Below are 27869 nucleotides of genomic sequence, written 5' to 3' on the forward strand. Positions count from 1 at the left end.
AGAAAAGAGCAACTCAACACAAACAGATCAGTCATAATTTTTATTGAATGGTGGAGCAGGCTCAAGAGACCGAATGGTCCACCTCTGCTGCTATTCGTATATTCAGATAAAGTGACCAGATCTTGCGCTAATCACATTAATAAATTCGCTGTCCCTAAATTAGTCTTCCCTCAATCTTCCCCCATAGGTGTAGACAAAGGTCATGGGTAGAGGAGGGCACTCATAATGTTAAAATGGCGGTGGGGGCTCGTTGGGCCAAAGGGCCTGTTTCCCGTGCTGTGTTGTTCTTTGTTCTTTGTCCATTGAATAGGAATTCACTCATTAAATACAATGTTAAATCAGTTCACCAGATCTGTACGAGTGTATTTATTAATGTTTTAAGCCATCTTGCTTTCTGTTGCATTTCTTAGCAAGGCGAATGACATTTTATCCAGAGTAAATGATTCAAAATGACCATTTTCTTCTGATAGGGCTCAGAGCACTCCATATTTCTTCAGTTTGTATTGCTTCTACTGGATTAGGAGTGTAACTAAGGCTATTTCCAAACCAGGCACCTATTCCACCGAGATTTAATTTCCATACGAGTGTTAACCTTAATGAGATGCTCTCTGGATCGTCATACCAGACCTCGTGGAATGTATTGTTAACCTGCCATAAAAATCAAAGCAGTTACACAGATAGGTGACATGTTTGGATCAATGTAACATTCTAGACACCTCAAAAAGCATTATTTAAACAACAGTAAATTCCGAATTGTATTGAAACATATACTTACTGATACTAATTATTGACCCAGCGACATAACTTTTCACTAACCAATACTGAGATTTCCTTTATAAAGTTACAAAGTTTTCTATGACTTCACTTTGAAAATAAGCGCATCAGAAAATAAAAGATATAACCCGGAGTAGGCCTGTTGGTCCTCCAAGCTGACTCTGCCAATCAGCAAGACCATGGTTGACCTTTCACCTCAATACCACCATCCTGCACTATCTCCTTTCCCTCAGTGATCTTTTCCTGAACCAATCTAGTGAACCTTTGTTGTACACTCTCTCAGGGAACAATATCCTTCCTAATGTAGGGAGACCAAAACTGTGCACAGTGCTTTCGATCTGCCCTCACAAATATCTGACATAATTGCTGGAATACTTATTTATGTTTATACTCCAATCCCTTGCCAATGGGGTGGCATCACCAATGTCTCATCAATTGCTGACGGCTTGGTCAGTACAATTCTAATTACAATCCTTCCGCACTTGGCCATTACAAAGGAAATGAGAGGGTTGGAGACTGATGGGCACCCCAATCTGAAAAAATGTTAAAAATGTTGCTCCCCCAACCCCCTCCACAACCTCAATATCTGGAATTAAGATTCCCCACCCCTCAATATCTGCCATCAGGCTCCACCTACTACCCACCATGGCAGTATCAGACAGTACTGTGCCTTTAAGAAGTGTATTTCAATCATGTTTCTCTGCAGGATGTTTCTGCAGTCCTTAGCAATTTGTCGGCACCATGTTCCCTCTAGCCGATGCCCTGTATTGTTAGTGAGGCAGGATAATTGATACCATGTTGATTTAATGTGGACTAATGGAGTGTTCTGTGGTTTTAATGGTCCTTTTGAGGTTGCTTAATGAAGTGTAACAGGTAAGGCAGGTGAACCTAGAGCTTGGATTCGCACTGGGAACTATGATGTTGTTGCCATTACAGAGACTTGGTTAAGGGAAGAACAGAATTGGCAGCTTAACGTTCCAGGACACAGATGTTTCAGGTGGGATAGAAGGAGATGTAAAAGGGGTGGGGGAGTTACACTACTGGCTCAGGAGAATATCACAGCTGTACTCTGGGGGGGGGCACCTCGGAGAGCTCACACAGTGAGGCAATATGGGTAGAGCTCAGGAATAGGAAAGGTGTCGTCACAATTTTGGAGGTTTACTATAGGTCACCCAATAGCCAGCGGGAGATTGAGGAACAGATATGTAGGCAGATTTTGGCAAAGTGTAAAAATAACAAGGTTGTTGTGTTGGGAGATTTTAACTTCCCCAATACTTAACTGGGACTCACTTAGTGCTTGAGGTGTGGACAAGGCAGAGTTTGTACAAAGCATCCAAGAGGGCTTCTTGACACAGTATGCAGATAGTCTAACTCGGGAAAGGGCCATACTGGACCTGGTATTGGGGAATGAGCCCGTTCAGGTGGTTGATATTTGGGTTCGGGAACAGTGACCACAATTCAGTAAGGTAAGTTAAGATGCTAAATAGAGGGAAGGCTCATTACAACAACTTAGGCAGGAACTGAAGACTGTAAATTGGGGGCAGATTTTGAGAGAAAATCAACATCTGGCACGAGGGAAGCTTTCAAGTGTAAATTGATAGGGATTAAGGACCAGCACATTCCATAAGGATGAATGATGACTATGGCAAATTTTGGGAACCTTGGGATAACAAGACATATTCTGAGCCCAGTTAAAGAGAAAACAAAAGCATTTATCAAAGCTAGGAGGCTGGGGACACACAAAGCAAGTGTGGAATGCAGGGAAGGTAGGAAGAAACTTAAGCAAGGAGTAAGGAGGGCTAGAAGGGGGTCACAAAAAATCATTGGCCAGCAGGATTAAGGAAAATCCCAAGGCTTTTATGCATTTATAAAGAGCAGGAGGGTAGCCAGAGAGAGGGTTGGCCCACTCAAGGACAAGGGAGGGGATCTATGCATGGAGCCAAAAGAAAGAGACATGGTAATACACACATGCAAATGAGTAATTTGCATGAGTATTCACCAAAGAGAAGGAATGGCTGGATGATGATTCTGGGAAAGGGTGTGTAAATAGTTTGAGTCATGTTGAGATCAAAAAGGAGGAGGTGTTGGGGTTCTTGAGAAGCATTAAGGTAGGCAAGTCCCCTGGGCCCGAGGAAACTGCTGGGGCCTTGAGAGAAATCTTTATATCCTCACTGCTTACAGGGGAGGTCCCAGAGGATTGGAGAATAGCCAATATTGTTCCGTTGTTTTAGAAGGATAGCAAGAATAATCCAGATAATTACAGACTGGTGAGCCTTACGTTAGTGGTAGGGAAATTATTCAAGGGGATTCTTCGAGATAGGATTTATTCCCACATGGAAATAAGTGGATGTATTTGCGAGAGGCAATGTGGTGTGTGAAAAGTGGAGGTCGTGTCTCACTAACTTGGTCGAGTTTTTCGAGGAAGTGATAGATGAGGATTGGGCAGTAGATGTTGTCTACAGGGATCTCAGTAAGGCTCTTGACAAGGTCCCTCATGCAGACTAGTGCAGAAGGTGAAGTTGCATGGGATCAGAGGTGAGTTGGCAATGTGGATACAGAACTGTTAGATCTGGCCGGTGGGGCTTTTTGGTACAATGTTTTGACAATCCAACCAGCAAGGGGGCCATACCAGACTTGGTACTGTGGAATGAGCTGGGCCAGGTGATCGATGTTTCAGTGGGGGAGCATTTTGGCTTTAACAACCATAATTCCATAAGATATCGGGCAGTCATGGATAAGAACAAGACTGGCCCTCGGGTGAGAGTGCTGAATTGGGCGTGGACTAATTACATCAAAATTAGACAGGAATTGGGAATGTGGATTGGGAGCAGCTATTGGAAGGCAACTCCATATCTGACATGTGGGAGGCTTTTAATAGCCAGTTGATTGAAGTTCAGCACAAAATGACAAAGTGCAGACAAAAATGAAGGATACAAATGGGACGATTCGGAAATCATAAATGACAAGGGAAATTGTAAGCTCAGTCAAAAGAAGAAAAGGAAGTTTAGGCATCTAAATGCTGAGAAAACCCTTGAGGAGTATAGGGAAAATAGGAAAGGACTTAAGCGTGGAATTAGGAGAGCTAAAAATGAAATGTCTTTAGCAAACAGAGGTATGGACAATCCAAAGGCTTTTTATGCATATATTAGGAGCAAGAGGGTAGCAAGAGAAACAATAGGTCCACTCAAGGACAACGGAGGGAAGTTACGTATGCAGTTACGCATGCATAACTAAATTCAATAAGGTAGACAAGTCCTTGGGGCCAGATGGGATCTATCCCAGGTTACTGTGGGAGGCAAGGGAAGAAATAGCTGGGGCCTTAACAGATATCTTCACATCCTCTTTGACCAGAGGCAAGGTTCCAAAGAACTAGAGAATAGCCAGTGTTGTTTCCTTTTTTAAGAAAGGAAGCAGGGGCAATCCAGGAAATTATATGCCTGTGAGCCTCACATCAGTGGTGGGGAAGCATTCAAACAATGTTAGACTTCACATCTCTCCAATGTGCTTTGAGTGAGACTCTTACCTTGTACACAAAATATGGCGATTTGTAATAATCATCCCAATATCTGCCAGTAATAGATTTGGACAGCAGTTGCATGACCTCTTTATATGGAACCCAAGTCGCAACAAAGGAACTGCACGGAGCTCCTCTAAAACTATATCCTCGCAATTTACATCTGCCAGGCTGTTAAAGAAAATAAGTATGAGAAAATAGCACACATGAATGTAATTACTCCAACAATATCAAAAATCAAGTAGTCCCCAGACTGATCTTCATGGAGTAGAGATACAGCATTGGATTGGGGTAAACACAGTAAGAAGTCTGACAACATCAGATTAGAGTCCAACCAGTTTATTTGATAGTAATCTCTCAAGCTTTCGGAAACGGCATTCCTTCATCAGGTGTGTGGAAACTTCCACACATCTGACGAAGGGACACCATTTCCGAAAGCTTGTAAGATTACTATCAAAAAAACTGGTTGGACTCTAACCTGATGTTGTCAGACTTCTTACTGTGATCTCCATGGAAACAGGCTATATAGAAAAGGATCAATGGAAAATTACACATCTGAGATTATTGTTTGTTAAAAGTATAAAGGGTTATTGAATCAAGATCGGCACAGGGAATTCAGATCAGCAAGCATCAAACTGATTGGCAGAACATGCTCAGAGATTGAATTTTCTATTCCAGAGCCCATGTCTTTTTTCTGATTTGACATGTAATCATTTGTCCTTTGGAAAAAGATTTGAGAAACTTGTGATTTGCAACCAAGAAGAACGTGAAATAATGCAAAAGAAAATACTCTTCCTATGGAAGTTAAAATGCTCAGATTAAAAATTTCATGCCTTCTCTGTAACAGCTCTGTAACAGCTCGTGAGAATGTTATCAGTTGCAGACTTTCAAGGGAGTCTATCTGCTATTTCAGCTGGGACAGACTAATCTTCACTTGCAATAGGCCCCATAACATTCTGCTTTCTAACCTTCACACAGGGTGAGCAAGACCAGACTTTTCCATAACAAATACCAAAGGCGAGATATGGGGATATGCTATGCAAGTGAAGGATTAGCAGAAGCCAATTTTTCATTGAATGAGAAAGGGCGAAAAGCCAGGATTTAATTGGCAAATACGTATGTCAATGAAGGATGTGAAAAGTTGCTTGTTCTGGATTTGCTGTAATTGACTGTAACTGCAAAGTTATTTTTCTATAACGTCAGAACCACTCCAGTCATTTCAGTGGGGAGGAGCATGTTTTCCTTGTGTACAGGTCATTAGAGGCTTCGCCTTGGATACATGTTGTCCAGTGCTGTTTGTACTAAGAGTTGACTACAAGTGCCTAAGGTTGCTGGTACCCAGGATCTCTGACATTCCAAAATGCAACTGGATGTTCTGATTGGACAGGATATTTCCTTCCTTCGGAGGTGCAAGCATCAATGGCAAGGCCAGCATTTGTTGCCGTCCCTAGTTTCTCCCTTGAACTATGTGCCTTGTTGGGCCTATCAGAGAGCAATTAAGAATTATTCACATTGCAGTGGATCTGCGGGCACATTGAGGATGGCAGATTTCCTTCCCTGAGGGACATCAGTAAAGCAGATAGCTTTAAGAACAATCACGAATAGTTGCGTGAGACGAGCTTTCAGTTCCAAATGTTATTGAATTTAAATTCTAGCAGAAATCTGGGTGGAATTTGGACCCATGTCCCGAGAATATTAGCCTCGGCCTCTGGAGCACTAGCCCAGTGACATTACCACCACATCACCATCACACAATTAACATGCCAGAGGAATGTATTTCAGATGAACTGAATTTACTCCCATTTCTTGGGCACTGCAAATTAATCATTTGTCCTTACCTCAATTAATTGCCTACAAGGATAGTCCAAACCAAACAATGAAATTCCCGTTATTAGTTTTTTGGAATCAATACCCAGTTTGATGTAAGCAGATAGACCTAAATGGACAAAAATATGACTGAATTAGGCAAATATTGATGGAGACAAGACAAACTATTAATCAAATGTTTTATTGGACATACCTGCAAAAGTCTGAAAATAGGGAGAATTTGCTTTTGCAAAACAGTAATCCCATTTTTGTCTGTCAAAATCAGAGGGCATTACAAATAAAAAGTCACAGGATTTTGCAATTGATACAAAATCAAAGCAGTAGTCAGTCGTACAATTAGGAAACCAGGGCATGTTCATTGTAACCTGAGGGCCAGAACATAACAAAAGTTAATTTAATCTCAAACCACATTCTGAATATAACTGATAGTCATGGTTGCAATGATCATAGTGCAATTGACATGAATATATAGTTTTTTAAGGGAACATTTACAAAGTCAGCTTTGTGCTACAAGCAGTCAGCATAGAACATAGAACATAGAACACTACAGCACAAACAGGCCCTTCGGCCCACAAGTTGCACCGATCATATCCATACCTACCAGGCCAAAGAACTATCTGTAACTCCCAATCCTATTAAATCCCGTGTACTCATCCAGGAGTCTTTTAAAAGACCCCAGCGAGTTCGCCTCTACCACCACCGACGACAGCTGATTCCACTCACTCACCACCCTCTGAGTGAAAAACTTTCCCCTAATATTTCCTCTGTACTTGCTTCCCAGAACCTTAAACTTATGTACTCTTGTAGCAGCCATTTCAGCCCTGGGAAATAGCCTCCAAGAATCCACCCTATCGATTCCTCTCAACATTTTATAAACCTCTATCAGGTCGCCTCTCAACCTTCATCTCTCCAGGGAGAAGAGACCGAGCTCCCTCAACCTTTCATAAGGCATGCCTCCCAATCCAGGCAACATCCTTGTAAATCTCCTCTGCACCCTCTCAATAGCTTTCACATCCTTCCTGTAGTGAGGCGACCAGAACTGCGCACAGCACTCCAAGTGGGGTCTGACAAGGGTCTTATAAAGTTGCAGCATCACCTCCTGACTCCTAAACTCAATCCCTCAATTAATAAAGACCAGTACACCATACGCCTTCTTGACCACATCCTCCACCTGAGAGGCCAATTTAAGAGTCCTATGGACCTGGACCCCAAGGTCCTTCTGCTCCTCACCACTGCTAAGACTCTGACCCTTGATATTGTACTCCTTTATCTCATTGGTCCTGCCAAAATGGACTACTACACATTTATTCACGTTGAAGTCCATTTGCATTTCTCCACCCAGTCTTGCATCCTATCTATGTCACGCTGCAAATTCTGACATCCCTCCAGACTATCCACAACACCACCAACCTTCGTATCGTCGGCAGACTTACTAACCCATCCCTCCACTTCCTCATCCACGTCATTTATGAAAATAACAAACAGCAAGGGTCCTAGAACAGATCTCTGGGGCACTCCACTGGTGACCGACCTCCATGCAGAAAAAGACCCATCCACAACCACTCTCTACCTTCTGCAAGCAAGCCAGTTCTGGATCCACAAGGCCAAAGCCCCTTGGATCCCATGCCCTCTCACCTTCTCAAGAAGTCTTGCATGGGGGACCTTATAAAACGCCTTGCTGAAGTCCATGTGAACCACATCCACCACTCTTCCTTCGTCAATGTGTTCAGTCACATTTTCAAAGAACTCAACTAGGCTCGTAAGGCACGACCTGCCCTTGACAAAGCCGTGCTGATTATTTCTGATCATTCTAAACTTCTCTAAATGCTCATAAGTCTTGTCCCTCAGAATCCTCTCCATCAACTTACCAACCACTGAGGTCAGACTCACCGGTCGGTCACTTCCCGGGCTATCCCTGTTCCCTTTTTTGAAAATAGGAACCACATCCGCAATCCTCCAATCCTCCGGAACCTCTCCCGTCTCCATCGACGATGCAAAGATCATCACCAGGGGCTCTGCAATCACTTCCCTCACCTCCCACAGTAACCTGGGGTACATCCCATCTGGTCCCTGTTTGGGAGCATGTTTGGGAGGAATGTAGCTCAGTTGCTGGGAGAGCAAAATAAATACTCATTTTAGCCAAGCAGCATTTATTTGTGATGAAGCTAATGGACTTCTGTTTATAGGTGAAGATTTTCCCTGCGATTTTTGATTAAGTTGATTGACTGGATCATGTCATAATGTGGTTAATTGGGGGAGCTAGGTTTGTAGCAGAAAAAACTGTTTTTCATTTTTGGCTAGGGTTAGTTTAAAGACAAAGTTTCATAAGCCATGCTAAAACTCATTCTGCCTCTCTAAAATCTTCAAGGCTGCCTATGCTTATTCTATATTTTTATGGTTGCTAACTGCATTTAAGGTGGCTTTCAATGCTGTAAGGGGAATGCTAGTTATTTGGAACTAAAATAGACATAAGTTGTGAATTAGATTTGCTTTCTTTCATTTTTAAATATTGTTCAGCTGCTTCATTAGTGAAAGTGATATTTAAAAAATATTATTCAATAATGTTTGTTTGACTATATAAGATCCTAAATTTGTCAGAGGATTATTTGTGGAAGGAAGTATCCTTCCCTCATATTTATGACCAAAATAGAAAAATTGTCGGGGCCTCGGCTGACATCATGTAATTGGGGGTTCTGGTCCAGCAGCCGTACATAGTACAGGTGCAGGGTTAACTGGAGTTGTGAATTTAACAGGTTTGAAGTTTGACAGTGTTCAGGCCTGTACACAGAACAGTATACAGGCCGATGGGGGAACTAAAGTGGTCTGGACATACCAGGGTGCTGAATCTCCAGCAGGCTGCTTTTGTGAGTGGGCCGGTGCCCACATCTCTTTAACCACTGGAGGAGTGTTAATCGCTTTAACACAAAGATATAAAGATGCATAAAAAATAGAACCAGGAGTACACTATGTAGCTATTGAAGCCTCTTCCGCCATACATTATGATCATGGCTGATCATCAGATTCAATACACAATACCACACTTCCCCTCATATCCATTGATCACTTTCACTTTAAGAGCTATATCTAATCCCTTCCTGAAATTGTGACGATACTGTGCCTTTTAGAAATACAATGTAGTCACGTTTCTTGTGTAGGATCTGTTCCATGCACTCAGAGCCATTCTGTCTGGATGCAGCAGAACTGTATTGTGACTGGAGCAGCATAATTGATCTTAATTGTTACAATGTTTGTTCTAATCTGAACTAATGCAAGCTTCTGTTATTTTGTGTTTTCCCTGGCATATTGCAGAGTACAACATGATTAGTTTAATTGACAAGTAGGGTCATATGACTGGGGTGGGGTTAGGCTTTCACAGGGAACTCAAGGCAGTCTGCTTCTAGAGATGTTTAGAGAGAGGTTGCTTTCTCTACATCTCTTGCTGTCTTTGAAGTGGAAACTTGAATCTGCCAGAAAATAAGTCTCTTTCTCTAAGATTCTGCTTTCTGGAGGTTCAGATTTCTCCTGGATGAGAATTAGAAGGCAAGTATCTGTCTGGATCACTCTCCAGGGGTGATGCAAGGCCGGGAATCTGGTACTCACATAGGCACCTTTGGTTTCTGTGCTAACTGGTTCTAAAGAAGGGATTTATGCCTATGTGGAGATATAGTTACATTGGAACAATAGTGTTAGCTAGCTGTTAGGAAGTATACTTTCATGTTTAAGTATTTTAATTGGTAAAAGTTACGCTAATTATTTTTGTTATGTTCTAATTGTGTTCTTAAATGCTTCATAGTGCATCTCTTGAATCATACTGGAATGAAACACCTTACACTCACCCTAAAGTCAAATCAAATGTAAACTTAGGGTCCATGCTAACTTCATAGAATACCTTGGAGTTTCTGATTTGGTCCTTACAAAATCACTCAAAACTTTGGCCTGAACAACTTTCTGTGGCCCTGAATTCCACACATTCACCATTCTCCTCACCCCAGTCTTAAAAGGTTTACCCCTCATCCTCAAACTATGATCCCTAGTTCTGGATACTTTCACCATTGGGAACTTTCTTTCTGAATCTGTCATGTCTAACCCTGATAGAATTTTGTAAGTTTCCATGAAATCCCCTCAGACTCTTTTTAAACTCCAATGTATATAATCCTAACCGACTCAGTTTCTCTTCATATGACAGACCTGCCTCCCAGGAATCAGCCCGATAAACATTTGCTGCACTCCCCCTATATCCCTTATCTTTAGAGAAGAACACCAAAACTGCATAAACTATTCCAAGAAAGACTTTATCAATGCCTCATACAATTGTAGCAAAACACCCCTATTCGTATACTCAAATTCTCTCGTCATGAAGGCCAACATACCATTTGCCTTCTTTATTGCCTGCGGCACCTGCATGTTTACTTCAAGTAACTAATGTACGAGACACCAAGGTTCCACTGACCATCCACTTCTCTCAGCTTACACCCATTCTGATGTCCATCTGCCTGCCTTCCTATTTTTGCTACTGAAGTGGATAATCTCACATATATCCACATTATACTGCATCTGCCATGCATATGCCCACACGGTCAGCCTGTCCAAATCACGCTGAATCACCTCTGCATCCTCCTCACAGCTCACCCCCCCACCCAACTTTGTACCACTTGCAAACTTGAGGGTAATACATTCAGTTACTAAGTCTTAGTGAAAGGGTCACATTGAGTCTGTACCAAAAATAACTACCACTAAAGTTCCACTAATCCCACTTTGCAGCACTTGTCCCACATCTTTCAATGTTATGAAGTTGCAATTGCTCATCCAAATATTTTTTAAAGGTTGTAAGGTTTCTGGCCTCCACCAGCTCCCTGGCAGTGTATTCCAGTTTCCCATCTCCTTTTGATTGTTCTTTTTCTCTCAAATTCCCTCTGAATCTTCTGTCTCTTACCCTAAAGCTATCTCTCCTTGTGAATGACACCTCACCCAAGGAGAACAGCTGCTTCCTATTCACCTTGTCCACACCCCTCATAATCTTATACACCTCAATCATGTCCCCCTCAGCCTACCCTGCTCTAACAAAATCCAAGACTATCTAGTCTCTCCTTTTGATTCAAGGCATGTTTGAATGACAGGATGTAAAATCGTTGGCACCCCTCCCTGGTGAGATTAATGCATTCCATGCCCGTTTTGAACAAGAGGTCAGCGAGAGCACACCCTCCAATCTGGAAGATCTGGATAAACCTGTATCTGGGGTCACCGTTGCATAAGTCAGAGCAGCTTTCTTGAAGATCAACCCACAGAAAGCGATTGGCCCGGATGGGGTACCCAGATGTGTATTCAGATCCTGCGCAGATCAACTGGTGGAGATATTCACAGACATCTTCAACCTCTCTTTACAACACTCTGAGGTCCCTATCTGCTTCAAGAGAATGACCATCATCCCGGTATCTAAGAAAAACCAAGCAGCGTGCCTTAATACCTATCGGCCGGTGGCTCTGACATCCATCATTATGAAATGTTTTGAAAGGTTATTCATGGCACGAATCAATTCCAGTCTCCCAGACTACCTGGATCCACTACAGTTTGCCTATCGCCGCAACAGCTCCACAGTAGATGCCATTTCCCTGGCTCTGCACTCAACTCTGGAGCACCTGGATAACAAGGACACCTATGACAGACTCCTATTTATTGACTACAGCTCAGTCTTCAACACTATTATTCCCACAAAACTCATCTCCAAACTCTGTGGCCTGGGCCTCGGCACCTCCCTCTCTGACTGGATCCTGAACTTCTTAACTCACAGACCACAATCAGTAAGGATAGGCAACAACACCTCCTCCATGATCATCCTCAACACCGGTGCCCCACAAGGCTGTGTTCTCAGCCCCCTGCTGTACTCCTTATACACCTATCACTGTGTGGCCCAATGCCTCTCCAATTTGATTTTCAAGTTTGCTGATGACACCACTGCAGTGGGTCAGATCCCAAACCAGACAGAGTACAGTATGATTTAGAGAATCTGGTGAAATGGTGCAGCAACAATAATCTCTCTCTCAATGTCAACAAAATGATTGCCATCGACTTCAAGAAGTGTAAAGCAGAACGGCTCCTGTCTACATCAATGGGGATGGAGTAGAAAGGGTCATGAGCTTCAAGTTTTTATATGTCCAGATCACCAACTACCTGCCCTGGCACCCCCATGCTGATACTATAGTTAAGAAAGTCCAAGGCCTCTACTCCCTCAGAAGCCTATGGAAATTTGGCATTTATAAATAGGCCTGGTAGGTAGGGATCAGTGCAACTTGCGGGCCAAAGGGCCAGTTTGTGCTGTAATGTTCTATGTTCTATGTCAGCCTCGACTCTCACCAACTTTTACAGATGCATAAGAACATAAGAAATAGGAGCAGGAGTAGGCCAACCAGCCCTTCAAGCCTGCCCCGCCATTCAATAAGATCATGGCTGATCTGTCATCATAGAAAGCATTCTTTCTGTTTGTATCACAGCTTGGTATGGCTCCTGCTCTGCCCAAGACCGCAAGGAACCATAAAAGGTTGCAAATCCATCACGCAAACCAGCCTCCCGTCTATTGACTCTGTCTACACTTACCGCTGCCTCGGCAAAGCAGCCAGCATAATTAAGGACCCCGTGCACCCTTGACATTCTCTCTTCCACCTTCTTCCTTCAGGAAACAGATACAAAAGCCTGAGGTCACGTACCACCCGACTCAAGAACAGCTTCTTCCCCGCTGTTGTCAGACTTTTGACTGGACCTACCTTGCACTAAGTTGATCTTTCTCTACACCCTAGCTATGACTGAAACATTACATTCTGCACTCTCTCGTTTCCTTTCCTGTGAACAGTATGTTTTGTCTGCAGAGCGCACAAGAAATAATACTTTTCACTGTATATTAATACATGTGACAATAATAAATCAAATGAAATAATAAATCAAATAAAAAATGAAAATGCCCCATCTTAGGCAACATCCTGGTGATTCTCCTCGGTATCATGTCTTGTGCAATGACATCTTTCCTACAGTGAGGTGACCAGAACCGCATACAGAATTCTAGCTACGACCCAAATAATCTTCTGTACAGCTCCAAGTATAACCTCCTTGCTCTTATACTCTATGACACAGCTGATAAAAGCAAGTTTCTCATATGCCTTCTTAACCACCCTATTCACCTGCTGTGCCACCTTCAGGGATCTCTTGTCCAAATTATTAACACACAATGTGAACAGTTGGGATCCTAGCACAGATCACTGCAGTATCCTACTTGGCATTGCCTGCCATTTGGAAAAATGCATTTTATTCAAACCCTTTGCTTCCTGTCTGCAAACTAACTTTCTAACCATCTCAAGGCACTACCTGCAATTTCATGCAGTTTAATTCTACATAATAATCCGCTTTGTGAGACCTTATCAAAAGCCTTCTGCAAATCTAAATAAACCACATCCACTGGTTTTCCCTGATCAACTCTACTCGATATTTTCTCAAAGAATTCCATTAGATTTATTAAGCATGATTTCCCTTTCATAAATCTGTTATTAGTCTGTGATATTACCACTGTGGCAACGCATTCCCCAGATGATGCTCAAACAGTAGTTAGAAATCATCATTTCAACATATTTATCCAGAAATATATTCATACTTGTTTACAAATAATTACAGAAAACACTACATTCTTGTTCCATTTTTTTCATTGTAGAAAGATTTTTACCAAAGCATCAGCTGCTCTTCGGTGGAAAAATGTTGAAATTTCATCAACAAACTGAGTTATTGCCTGATATTCGTCAGTTTCAATGTGACTTCTATTCCACAGTTCCAAATAGATGCCATCCAAGTGCTTTGATTCGATTGCACGATCCATTTGAGTGATCCATTGTGTTCTAAGACCATGATTGTCCAAATGTTGAAATGGTAGTTTTCCTGGTAAACAATGAAAAAAACAACAGCTTACATCTCCTGCTCCAGTTGCACATTGATATGAGGGGGTGGGAGTAGGCTAAATGAGGAGAATAGAAAACACAATCATGGTTTGATTACATTAACACAACACTGCCTGAAGAGTCATTGATCTTAGATTATGCTGAATGCTGATAGCAGCAAAATTCGTCACAATTAAGGCTTACATTAACACTGCCATGCAGTTACTGTGAAATTCCCCTAGTCACCACAGTCTGGCGCTTGTTTGGGTCAAAGCAGCTAACCGGCGCGTCTATCAGACTGTGGGAGGAAACCAGAGCACCCAGAGGAAACCCACACAGACATAGAACATAGAACATAGAACATTACAGCGCAGAACAGGCCCTTCGGCCCACGATGTTGCGCCGACCAGTTAAAAAACAATGACCCTCTAACCTAAACCAATCCCTTTTCATCCATAAACCTATCCACGGATCTCTTAAACGCCCCCAAACTAGGCGCATTTACAACTGCAGCAGGCAGGGCATTCCAATCCCTCACCACTCTCTGGGTAAAGAACTTACCTCTGACAGCCATCCTATAACTACCACCCCTTAACTTAAAGCTATGCCCCCTCGTGCTAGCTTTCTCCATCCGAGGAAAAAGGCTATCACTGTCCACCCTATCCAAACCTCTGATCATCTTATATGTTTCAATAAGGTCCCCTCGCAGCCGCCTTCTTTCTAATGAAAACAACCTCAAATCCCTCAGTCTCTCCTCATAGGACCTCCCCTCTATACCAGGCAACATCCTAGTAAACCTCCTCTGCACCCTCTCCAAAGCCTCCACATCCTTCCTATAATGTGCGGACCAGAACTGCACACAATACTCCAAGTGCGGCCGCACCAGAGTTTTGTACAGTTGCAACATGATGCTGCGGCTCCTAAATTCAATCCCCCTACTAATAAATGCCAAGACGCCGTATGCCTTCCTAACAACCCTATCTACTTGATTCCCAACTTTCAGGGATCTATGTACACATACACCTTGATCTCTCTGTTCATCCACACTATTCAGAGTCCTACCGTTAGCCCTATACTCTACACATCTGTTATTCCTGCCAAAGTGAATTACCTCACACTTTTCCACATTAAACTCCATCCGCCACCTCTCGGCCCAGCTCTGCAACTTGTCCAAGTCCCCCTGTAAACTAAGACACCCTTCCTCACTATCTACCACACCTCTGACTTTGGTGTCATCAGCAAATTTACTAATCCACCCAACTATACCCTCATCCAGATCATTTATAAAAATTACAAACAGCAGTGGCCCCAAAACAGATCCCTGAGGCACACCACTCGTAACTGAACTCCATGACGAATACTTACCATCAACCACCACCCTCTGTCTCCTATCTGCTAGCCAATTCCTGATCCAATTTCCTAAATCACCCTCAATCCCATACATCTGCATTTTCTGCAGAAGCCTTCCATGGTGAACCTTATCAAATGCCTTACTAAAGTCCATATATACCACGTCAACTGCCTTACCCCCATCCACCTCTTTGGTCACTTTCTCAAAGAACTCAATAAGGTTAGTAAGCCACGACCTACCCTCCACAAAACCATGCTGACTATTTCCAATCAATTCATTACTCTCCAAATAACTATAAATCCTATCCCTAATAATTTTTTCTAAAACCTTGCCCACAACAGAAGTAAGACTCACCGGTCTATAATTCCCGGGGAAGTCTCTGTTCCCCTTCTTAAACAATGGGACAACATTCGTTATCCTCCAATCTTCTGGCACTATACCTGTGACCAACGACGACCTGAAGATCAGAGCCAGAGGCTCTGCAATCGCCTCTCTTGCCTCCCAGAGAATCCTAGGGTAAATCCCATCCGGCCCAGGGGACTTATCTATTTTCAAACCCTCAAGAATATCTAGCACATCCTCCTTATCAACTGCAATACTGTCCAGTTTACAACCCTGTAACCCAGTGTTCTCCACAGCTACATTTATGTCCCCCTGCGTGAACACCGAACAGAAATATTGGTTCAATGCCTCTCCAATCTCTTCCGGTTCCACACATAACTTCCCACTGCTGTCTCTAACTGGCCCCAATCTTGCCCTAACCAACCTTCTGTTCTTAACATATCTACAGAACGCCTTAGGATTCTCCTTAATCCTATCAGCCAAAGTCTTCTTATGTCCTCTTTTAGCCCTTCTTAACTCACTCTTTAACTCCCTCCTAGCCAATCTAAAGCTTTCTAGTGCACTACCTGAGCCCTCAAGTCTCATCCGGACATAAGCCTCCTTTTTCTTTTTAACCAGCGAATCAACTTTTTTAGTGCACCACGGTTCCCTAGCTCGGCCAATTCCTCCTTGCCTGACAGGGGCATACATATCAAGGACTTGCAGTAGCTGCTCCTTGAAAAAACTCCACAATTTGGACGTTCCCAGACCCTGTAGTCTCCTAGTCCAACCTATGCTTCCTAATTCTCTCCTAATAGCCTCATAATTACCCTTCCCCCAGCTAAAACTACTGACCTGAGGTTCATGCCTATCCCTTTCCATCACTAAGGTGAACGTAACCGAATTGTGGTCACTATCACCAAAATGCACACCAACTTCCAAGTCTAGCACCTGGTCTAGCTCATTTCCCAGCATCAAATCCAATATAGCCTCACCTCTAGTTGGCCTATCAACATACTGAGTCAAAAAACCTTCCTGCACACTTTGTACAAAAACTGACCCCTCTAATGAGCTAGAGCTATAGCTATTCCAATCAATATTAGTAAAGTTAAAGTCCCCCATAACAATTACCCTATTACTTTCACTCCTATCCAGGATCGTCTCCGCAATCCTTTCCTCAACCTCTCTAGAACTTTTAGGAGGTCTATAAAAGACTCCCAACAGGGTGACCTCTCCTCTCCTATTTCTAATCTCAGCCCATACTACCTCAACAGACAAGTCCTCATCAAACTTCCTCTCTGACACCGTGATACAATCCTTGACTAATAATGCTACCCTTCCCCCCCTTCTACCTCCTTCTCTACTCCGACTGAAGCATTTGAACCCCGGAACCTGCAACAACCATTCCTGACCCTGCTCTATCCATGTCTCTGAAATGGCCACAACATCAAAGTCCCAGGTACTGATCCACGCTGCAAGTTCATCCACTTTATTGCGAATACTCCTCGCATTAAAGTATACGCATTTCAAACCCTGCTCCGCTCCACCCCCACGATGCCGTGCATTGCAGTCCCCATCTATGCCCCCCTCACTTTCACCCCCTCTACTCAGGATCCCACCCCCCCTCCGAATCAGTTTAAACCCCCCTGCATAGCCTTTGCAAATTTTCCCCCCAAGATATTGGTTCCCCTCTGATTCAGGTGTAGACCATCACTCCTGTAGAGGTCCCACCTTCCCCAGAATGAGCCCCAATTGCTCAAGTACCTGAACCCCTCCCTCCTGCACCATCCCCTCAGCCACGAGTTCAGACTTTCCCTCTCTCTGTTCCGCTCTAAACTATCCCGTGGCACAGGCAAGAGTCCCGAGAAAACCACTCTGTCTGACTTGGCTTTAAGTTTCCACCCCAACTCCATAAATTTCTGCTTAATATCCCCTTCCCTTAACCTCCCTATATCATGCGTCCCCCCATGAACTATGACTTGGGGCTGATTCCCCTCTCCCTTAAGAGTCCTGAACACCCTCTCTGAAACATCCCGGACCCCAGCCCCTGGGAGGCAACACACCAGCCCTGAGTCCCTACCATTACCTCTGACTCTCCTATCCGTCCCCCTAACTGTGGGGTCCCCAATCACTAGGCCCAATCTTTTACATCCCCTAACCACCTGAGCTTTCACAACAGGCTCACCTCCAGAGACCTGCTCCCTTTGGCAATCTCCAGTTGATTCCTCCTCAACTGTAGCCTCCAGGACAGAAAACCTATTTTGGAGGGGAACAGCCCCAGGGGATTGTCCCCCCAATTGCTTCTTTCCCCTCTTCCTGGCAGTTACCCAAGACTCATTTCTAGGAGTGACTATCTCCTTGTAACTCCTATCAATGTCCGCCTCAGCCTCCCGAATTATCCGGAGTTCCTCCAATTCCAACTCCAGCTCCTTAACACGCTCCTCCAGAAGCTGCAATCGTACACACTTCCTACAGGTAAAATCAGCAGAAACACTACTGGTGTCCCTCACCACATACATACCACAGGACGTGCAGCTTACTGCCTGAACTGCCATCCCTGAAACAATTTCCAGCAGAAAAAAAACAAAAAACAACTTCCCACACACTTATAATTAGGTTAGAGGAGGTGGGAGGGTGGGATTCTCTACCAGTGTAGAGGATCGGGTATCCCCTCTGTGCCAATTTATAGGGTCAGAGACCCGAAAAAAAAACTACAAATACCGGTAAGCGTCCTAGTGACGACTTCCGGTTTCGAACTAATTTTAAAAAAAGAAAAAAAAACCGCCGCTACTCGCGACTTTAACTAAAAATAAAAGTTAAAAAATATAAACAAGAAAATGTACCTTACTCGCGACCTCCAGACACGCCCAAAAATCACTGCCTCTCAATGCTGCTCCACAGGAACAATCAAATTCCTCACATATAATGACCCAAGGCGGGAATCAAACCCGGGCAACAGTGCTAAACACTGTGCTACCGTGTGGCCTGATTATAAAAGACAGCTCTTACTGAATAATAAATAATTCTCATTTAAGGACCTATATTTTGAATTTATGAAATGGATGCGGTTTGTGTTTAGAACACATTTAGAATACATTGCGGCACAATGGGACAGTGACTAGTATTGCTGCCTCATAGTGCCAGGGACCCTGGTTCAATTCCAGTCTTGGGTCACTGTCTGTGTGGAGCTTGCACCTTCTCCATGTATCTGTGTAGGTTTCCTCCAGGTGCTCTGGTTTCCTCCCACAGCTCAAAGATGTGGGGTTAGGTTTATTGGCCATGCTAAATTGCCCCGAGTGTCAGGGGGATTAGCAGGGTAAATAAGGCTTGCAAGAATACGGCCTGGGTGGGATTGTGTTTGGTACAGACTCGATGGGCTGAATGGCCTCCTTCTGTACTGTAGGGATTCTATGATTTTGTAAAACTTCAGCCAGTGGCAAGATACAGCAGGGCTTGATGGGATAAGGTTGTAGATAGGACCTGCGTTCCATGGGACAACAGTTCTGCTGAATGCAACCACTTTATCAGCAGCCGTAGGAAGCAAATGCTTCCAATGCTAGTTTGGTGACTAGAACTATACAGCTTAAAATTGATAACACAGGTGCAAGACAGACATAAGGGCCAGAATTCTCCCAAAAAAATTTGAAGTGTTGAACTTGTGGGAAAACTGGAGTAATTCACATTTTTTTTCCAGTGGGATTTGTCCCAGACACTGTACAATGCAGAACCCACCCGTGTGAATATCATTAGATTTCAGGGAGCGGGGCCTATTCTTGCCCAGGAGGTTGAAACCAATCGGCCTCTACACATGCACACTCTTCCTGAACTCTGAACTTCCTAGTTTGCTGGCCAGCTCAGTTGCAGGCCAGGCCGGGATCCTTGCAGTGCTGACACCCTAACCACCTCACGGCCCAATCGTGGCCCTCTGACCATTCCTGGGCCTGCCTCGATCCCCCTTCCCCTGACCACAACCTCCACCCACCCTGCAATGCCCATCCTCCCGGCAGTGTAGGCATCCCCACAGGCAGACACCCACCCAGCAGACACCAACCGCAGCAGACCTCCTGATCCTGCCATGATTGCTGGTTTCCTTGCAGCCCCCAGGAACCCAATAGCGGAGTGGCAGTGGGACCCCCTCACCCCCATTGAACGCTCCCTTGGCCCTGACCTCCATTGGCACTTTCCCATACCCAATCAGCTGAGCCAAGGGGCCCTCCTTTGGGAGCCATCCAACCAATTTCTGGTGCACCGCAGATGTTGCCAGAAATCTGGGCGTGGGAGATGCAAGTGCGGTACAAATGTTTGTGGGAGCCCCACAAATTGGCCATGCGCATGCCTGCTGTGTTAATAGTGTACAATAGCAGAATTGCCGTCAAGGATGTTCTCAGGGTCAGGCAAATTGTCACTTGGGTTTATGTCTATGGGAATCATTCTCCCATTTCACTGTTCAGCATCCTGTGTCGCGGGGTGACTAAGGTAGGGTACATTTGAAGATCCCACGAGATCAGGATGTAAATTGCTATTTGCTGGAGTTCAGAGTCACAGAATACTACAGTGCAGAAGAGGCCCTTTGGCCCATCAAGTCTGCAGTGATTCGTGAAAGTCCATGACCTGCCCACCGAGTCCCACTTTGCCCATAGCCTTGAATGTTATCCAGATACTTTTTAAAGGATGTGAGGCGTTCCACCTCCACCACCCTCCCAGGCAGCGCATTCCAGACCATCACCAACCGCTGGGTAAAAAAGATTTTCCTCAAATCCCCCTAAACTTCCCAGCCTTCATTTTTAACTTGTGTCCCCCTCGTAACTGGCCCTTCAAATAAGGGGAACAGCTGCTCCCTATCCACATCCCTTATAATCTTGTACGCCTCAATCAGGTCACGCCTCAGTCTCCCCCACTCCAGAGAAAACAACCCAAGCTTATTGAAGCTCTCTTTCTAATTTACGTGTTCCAACCCAGGCAATGTCCTGGTAAATCTCCTCTGCACCCCTTCCAGTGCGATCACATCTTTCTTATAATGTGGCAACCAGAACTACACTCTAGCTGTGACCTCACCAATGATCTATACAACTCCAACATGAATTCTCTGCTTTTGTAACCTATATCCCAATTGGCAAAGGTGAGTGTGCCTTATGCCTTTTTCACTATCCTATTAAGTTGCTTTTCCGCTTTTAGAGACCTATGGTCAAATATGCCAAGATCTTTGCGTTCTTCGAACTTCCCAGTATCAGAGCTTTCGTAGTATCTTTCCTTGTCAAATTAATCCTTCCAAAGTGCATCACCTCACATTTTTCAGGGTTAAATTCCATTTGCCACTTATCCGCCCATTTGGCTAACTTGTCCAAATCTTCCTGTAACCCAAGACACTCTGCCTCACTGGTAAGTAAGTGTTGGTGACAGAGATTAGTATTGACTGTTTTGTATTAATTTTTACAGGATTATGCCCAATGGAAAGGTGGGAAATATGATTTGGGAAATGTATAATTGCCCTCGTGAGGTATTGTTTCTCGGAGTGATATTGGGTTGCCCACATTCTCTACCTGGAGTGCTGGGCTACTTTATATCATTCCCCCATTTGATTATTTGGTTAATATAGTCACATCTTAAAATCAGCGCACTGAGTTTCATGAGTGTCTGTATTTGGCTTAAGTTTAGCAATACACAGTCTCAAAAGAAAACCCCCATCAACACACATGATACCCCAAAACAGTTGAGAGAACAGAACTGCCAACACCCAATAAGAAGAGGAAGATTTGGATAAAAATTGCATTTACTTAGTGCCTGTCACATCCTCAGGATATCAGTAAGTATGTCAGGTGTAGTAATTATTTTTGATGACTAATCACTGTTATTCACTAAACAGATGGGATAGCTGTTTCCTGCACACCAAAGTCCCAAAGGATGGAAACAGAATGCAAGAATCTATATCCATCTGTCTTAGGGAAAATGTTAGAAGCTATTAGCAAAGATATTATTTATAGCAGGGCACTTGGTAAAATTCAGGGTAATTAGGCAGAGTCAAAGGGGAAAGGGAAATCATGTTTAACCAATTTATTGGAATTATTTGATGATATACCGCACACTGTGGATAAAGGTGACCTGTTGGATGTAATGTACGTAGATTTCCTGAAGGCATTTGATAAGGAGCTTCATCCAAGTTTGCTGTGAAACATAAAAGCTTATGATGTAGGAGGTAACGTATTAGCATGGATAGAAAATTGGCATGTACATTACATCCTTATGTTCTTATGTTCTTATCCAGCAGGAAACAGAGGGTTAGCATAAATGTTTATTTTTGTGGTCTGCAAGGTATAAGGAATGGTGTGACATGAGGATCAGTACTGGAGCCTCAACCTTTTAATGATGTGGATGAAGGGCTCGAAGATTTGGAAATTAAATTTGTTCATGGCAAGGTAAGATAGTAAAATATGAAGAGGACGTAACGGTGCTACAAAGGAACACAGACAGTTTAATTGAGTGGATGATGATCTGACAAATGGAGTACAATTGTCCATTTGACAGGAAATTTATCAAAGCATATTATCTGCAATGGTGAGAAATTACAAAGCTCTGAGATGCAGGAGGACTAAAGGGTCCCAGTGCCTTAATTGCAAAAGGATAATAGTATGCATGTACAGCCATTAATTAGGAATGTCATCGCTTATTGCAAGGAAAATTGAATACAAAAGTGGGGAGCTTATGCTTCAGTTATTCAGTTGTTGGTGAGACTACACCCAGAGTCCTCTGTACACTATTGTTCTCTTTGTTTAAGAAAGGGTACAAATATGTTGGAAACGGTTCGGAGAAGATTTACATTCTGTAGGAGGATCACTTAGGTCTCAAATATTAACTCTGTTTCTCTGCACAGGGTGCTGCTAAACCTGCTGAGTTTATCCAGCATTTCCTGCTCTTATTTCAGATTACCCTTTTTTTTGCTTGTATTTCCTAAACTCATACCTGGATTGGGCGGGCAGCCCTATGAGAAAGGTTTGGACAGGCTAGGGTGGAATTTGAAAGACTAAGAGGCAACTTAATTGAAGCATATAAGTTCCTGAGAGGTCTTGAAAAGGTGAACGTGGAGAGGATGTTTTATCTTGGAACAGGTTCTAGAGTCAGGGGCCAAGTTTTTGTGGACGTAGAAGGGAGTCGCGGATGGTGGTTTGTCTCCCTGGGGCTGGGATCCAGGATGTCTCTGGGCGGGTCCCAGACATCCTGAAAGGGGAGGGTGAGGAACCGGAGGTAGTAGTACATATAGGTACTACTGATGTAGGTAAGAAGAGGGAGGCACTTGTGAAAAAGGACTATAGGGAACTGGGTAGGCAGCTGAGGAAGAGAAAAGCGAAGGTAGTAATCTCAGGATTGCTGCCTGTGCCAAGGGAGAATGAGGGAAGAAATGAAATGAGGTGGAGGGTGAATGCGTGGCTGAGGGACTGGTGTAGAGGGCAGGGATTTCGGTTCCTAGATCACTGGGACCTCTTTAGGGGTAGGTGGGACCTCTATAGTAGGGACGGGTGGCACTTAAATACCAGGGGGACTAGTATCTTGGCGGGAAGACTGGCTAAGGCTACCGGGGGGACTTTAAACTAGAAAGGATGGGGGGAGGGAATTGTGTTGGGGAAACTGGGACGGAGGAGGTTCGCTCCCAGGTAGGGGAGGACCGCAGGCAGTATGCGAGGGAGGTTAGACAGGTGGTGGAGATGGGAAATGCCCAGACTGAGGGGCTGAAGTGTATATATTTTAATGCAAGGAGTATAGTGAATAAGGTAGATGAGCTTAGGGCGTGGATAGCTGTTTGGGATTGTGATGTGGTGGCCATTACGGAGACTTGGATGTCTCAGGGACAGGACTGGGTACTTCAGGTGCCAGGCTTCAGGTGCTTCAGGAAGGACAGGGAGGGTGGCAGAAGGGGTGGTGGCGTGGCACTGTTGATCAGGGATAGTGTCATGGCTACAGAGAAAGAGGATGTCGTGGAGGGATTGTCTACAGAATCTCTGTGGGTGGAAGTTAGGAACAGCAAAGGGTCAAAAACTTTGCTGGGTGTAATCTATAGGCCGCCCAATAGTGACAGGGAAGTTGAAGTGCAAATAGGGAAACAGATTCTGGAGAGATGTTTTAATAACAGAGTTGTCGTGATGGGAGACTTCAATTTCCCAAACATCGACTGGAATATCCCTAGGGTAAGGGGTATAGATGGGGAGGAGTTTGTTAGGTGTGTTCAGGAGGGTTTCCTGACGCAGTATGTGGACAAGCCTACGAGGGGAGAGGCTGTACTTGACCTGGTACTGGCGAATGAACCAGGGCAGGTGATGGATCTTTCGGTAGGAGAGCATCTTGGATATGGTGACCATAATTCTATCTCCTTCACAATTGCGTTGGAACGAGATAGGATCAGGCAGGCTAGGAAGGTGTTTGTCTGGGGTAAGGGGAGATACGAAGAAGTCAGGAAGTTACTCGGACAAATAAACTGGAAGGAGGCGTTCTTAGGGAAAAGTACCGAAGGAAGGTGGCAGATATTCAAGGAATGTGTGTCTGGAGCTCTGAATGACAACGTTCCGATGAGACGAGGGGGTTTTGGTGGGTCGAGGGAACCGTGGTGCACAAAGGCTGTGTTGAACCTAGTCAGGAAGAAAAGGAAGGTGTACAAGAGGTTCAGGGAATTAGGAGATGTTAAAGATCTTGAGGAGTATAAGGACTGTAGGAGGGAACTTAAAAGGGAAATTAGGAGAGCCAGAAGGGGTCATGAGAAGACCTTGGCGAGTAAGATTAAGGAGAATCCCAAGGCCTTCTATAAATATGTGAAAGGTAAAAGGATAAGAAGAGAAGGGATAGGACCGATAAAAGGTGAGGGGGGAAAGGTTTGTGTGGAACCAGAAGAAATGGCGGAGGTGCTTAACGAGTACTTCGCCTCAGTATTCACGGTGGAAGCCGATCTGGGAGATTTTGTTATGGATTTGCAGCAGATGGAAAGGATTGAGTACGTGAATATTAAGGAGGAGGATGTGTTGGAACTTTTGAATTCTATCAAGGTAGATAAGTCGCCGGGACCAGATGGGATGTACCCCAGGATACTGTGGGAGGCGAGGGAAGAGATTGCAGAGCCCCTGGCGATGATCTTTGCGTCGTCAATGGAGACGGGAGAGGTTCCAGAGGATTGGAGGATTGCGGATGTAGTTCCTATTTTTAAGAAAGGGAACAGAGATAGCCCGGGAAATCACCGACCGGTGAGTCTGACCTCAGTGGTTGGTAAGCTGATGGAGAGGCTTCTGAGGGACAAGATTTACGAACATTTGGAGAGGTTTGACATGATCAGGAATAGTCAGCATGGATTTGTCAAGGGCAGGTCGTGCCTTACAAGCCTAGTTGAGTTCTTCGATAATGTGACTGAACACATTGACGAAGGAAGTGCCGTGGACGTAGTGTACATGGACTTCAGCAAGGCGTTTGATAAGGTCCCCCATGCAAGACTTCTTGAGAAGGTGAGAGGGCATGGGATCCAAGGGCCTTTGGCCTTGTGGATCCAGAACTGGCTTGCCTGCAGAAGGCAGAGAGTGGTTGTGGATGGGGCTTTTTCTGAATGGAGGTCAGTCACCAGCGGAGTGCCTCAAGGATCTGTTCTGGGACCCTTGTTGTTTGTCATTTTCATAAATGACCTGGATGAGGAAGTGGAGGGATGGGTAAGTAAGTTCGCTGATGACACGAAGGTCGGTGGTGTTGTGGATGATCTGGAAGGATGGCAAAAGTTGCAGCAGGACATAGATAGGATGCAGGACTGGGCGGAGAAGTGGCAGATGGACTTCAACGCTGAAAATGTGTAGTCGTCCATTTTGGCAGAACCAACGGGATGAACGAGTACACTATTAAGGGCAGAAGTCTGAGTAGTGTTGAGGAGCAGAAGGATCTTGGGGTCCGGGTCCACAGGACTCTTAAATCGGCCTCGCAGGTGGAGGAGGTGGTCAAGAAGGCGTATGGTGTACTGGCCTTCATTAATCGAGGGATTGAGTTTAGGAGTCGGGAGGTAATGCTGGAACTTTATAAGACCCTTGTCAGGCCTCATTTGGAGTATTGTGCGCAGTTCTGGTCGCCTCACTATAGGAAAGATGTAGAAGCTATTGAAAGGGTGCAGAGGAGATTTACAAGGATGTTGCCTGGACTGGGAGGCATGCCTTATGAAGTTAGGTTGAGGGAGCTGGGACTCTTTTCCCTGGAGAGACGAAGGTTGAGAGGCGACCTGATAGAAGTTTACAAAATGTTGAGAGGAATAGATAGGGTGGACTCTCAGAGGCTATTTCCCCGGTTTGAAATGGTCGCTACGAGAGGACACAGATTTAAGGTGCGGGGAGGGAGGTTCAGAAGTGATGTTAGGGGTAAGTTTTTCACTCAGAGGGTGGTGAGTGAATGGAATCGGCTGCCGTCAGTGGTGGTGGAGGCGAACTCGCTGGGGTCTTTTAAAAGACTTCTGGATGAGTATATGGGGTTTAATGAGATTGAGGGTTATAGATAGGTCTGTAGGTTGGTAGGTGATGTGGTCGGCGCAACTTGTGGGCCGAAGGGCCTGTTTGTGCTGTAGTGTTCTATGTTCTATGTTCTATGTTCTAAGTTTTCTCTGCAACAAGGTGACAGAGACAGACCCCATTATAAATGCAAGCAACATCAACAAAAGCATCAACTTACATTCATATAGTGCCTTTAACAATAAAAGACTCTTCACAGGAGCAGCGTGGAGCTTGATCAATGGAAAAGATTGTCATCAAAATGTGAAAGACCTGGCAATAGGAAGGAAGGTTTCGATGGCAAGAGGTATGCGGAGGTGAAGATTTTTGCTTTATCATTGCTAAATTGTTGAATACTGAATAATGGCAGATTGGGACCTGCAGAGATATTTTAACCCTCAAGAATGCGGATGTCATAAAACTATAAAATAAACAGCACATAAACCGACCAATCAGCCCATCTCGCTCATGTCAGCCTGGAAACTTCACGTCCTTTCTGTGGTTTTCCAATAATACAGCTGGCAACAGAGAATAGAAATGTCTATTTTGACTTTGATAAAAATTGTTACCTTTCAGGATAACCCGAACTTTATGTTCATGAGCAGCACACATAAATTCTGAGTGAACATTGCTCTTGACTACAGCTGTGGTAATCTTTGACCAATCGTAATGTTTATAATCCACTCCTCCATTATCAAAGATAAACATCTGTGAGAAACATAAAGATGTCAGCTGCAGTAATGAAGAACATAACATTTAAAAAACCATTACTACTCTAAATAATAACCTCATTAACTCCACAAAGTCATTTGATATCAAAGTTTGTTGAAAGATGAGGTCAAATAACAATTTAATTCCATGTGATTCCAGGATTTTTAACTCGCATTTTGGAGAGTCAATATTGTGGGAAAAGTATAAACTTTAACCATGGTATTAGTCTGTCAGAGTGAGATCACACATCATTCAAGATTCAGCACATCAGAGAAACATTTTAAAATAAACATTTTATTGATGCAACACTTGTTGAAATATCTTTGCAGAACGTGACAGTGTTCTATTTTACACAGGCTGCAATTATACATTTTAACATATATTCTATACCTCACCATTCACTTTGCATTTTACCAATACTCTGACCTGCTCCTTATGCCTCTACACTAGCTTCACCTCTCCCCCAGCCTGACTCACACCCTCAGCCTGTTCCTGATCCTGGGCTTGTGTTAACGACCCCTCTCCAGTCTGTATCTCCCCGGGAGCCCAGACCGGAGACTGACCGGTGAACTCTCTTCCCCAACCGAACCCAGGCCAGTCCCGGGTGGTGGGGAGTGGGGGAGAACATCCTAAAGAGGACAATCTCTCAGAGCTTCCACAACAGTGTGGCTGAGAGGAGCTGGACCACATGAGGAAAGACACCAGTTCACGTCCCAATGCTCCATTCCAAGCGTTGCTGCGCAATACACCGCAAAACACAACTTCAAATCAATGAACTCTTTTCCCGAGGGGATTGAATGGTCTGAGACACCCACCTCGACTCGGTGCTGACGGTGCCGGGAGACACGATGGCACAGTTCCACACGTTTACACGGACACCGACCTGACGATTTTGGCAGTCCGGGATCCCCGGCGATCCACATCACCAGCACCGCCAGAACATGCACCAATGCCGCACTCCAGCACAT

General features: G+C 44.3%; 1 protein-coding gene across 1 annotated transcript; it reads right to left on the bottom strand.

The window, feature by feature from the left end:
- Positions 1–444: 444 nt before the first annotated feature.
- LOC145348253 (di-N-acetylchitobiase-like) lies at positions 445–27869 on the bottom strand. The gene is made up of 8 exons (XM_080196454.1): positions 27717–27869; positions 26760–26898; positions 13821–14029; positions 8949–9030; positions 6309–6494; positions 6127–6224; positions 4298–4459; positions 445–648 (listed from the first exon to the last, which is right to left on the bottom strand). The coding sequence occupies exons 1-8, from the start codon at positions 27867–27869 to the stop codon at positions 445–447; spliced, it is 1233 nt and encodes a 410-aa protein (XP_080052580.1).

The sequence above is a fragment of the Carcharhinus amblyrhynchos genome, chromosome 9 (genome assembly GCF_965287045.1).
Source record: "Carcharhinus amblyrhynchos chromosome 9, sCarAmb.v2.hapA, whole genome shotgun sequence".
NCBI classification, from domain to species: domain Eukaryota; kingdom Metazoa; phylum Chordata; class Chondrichthyes; order Carcharhiniformes; family Carcharhinidae; genus Carcharhinus; species Carcharhinus amblyrhynchos.

Excerpts from the sequence above, each read along its gene's own strand:
- LOC145348253 (XM_080196454.1), bottom strand. The coding sequence starts at position 27,869 with ATGTGCTGGAGTGCGGCATTGGTGCATGTTCTGGCGGTGCTGGTGATG. Across the intron at positions 6,225-6,308 it reads CTATTTTCAGACTTTTGCAG|GTCTATCTGCTTACATCAAA; the intron begins GTATGTCCAATA and ends TTGTCCATTTAG. Across the intron at positions 649-4,297 it reads CGCCATATTTTGTGTACAAG|GTTAACAATACATTCCACGA; the intron begins GTAAGAGTCTCA and ends TTTTTATGGCAG.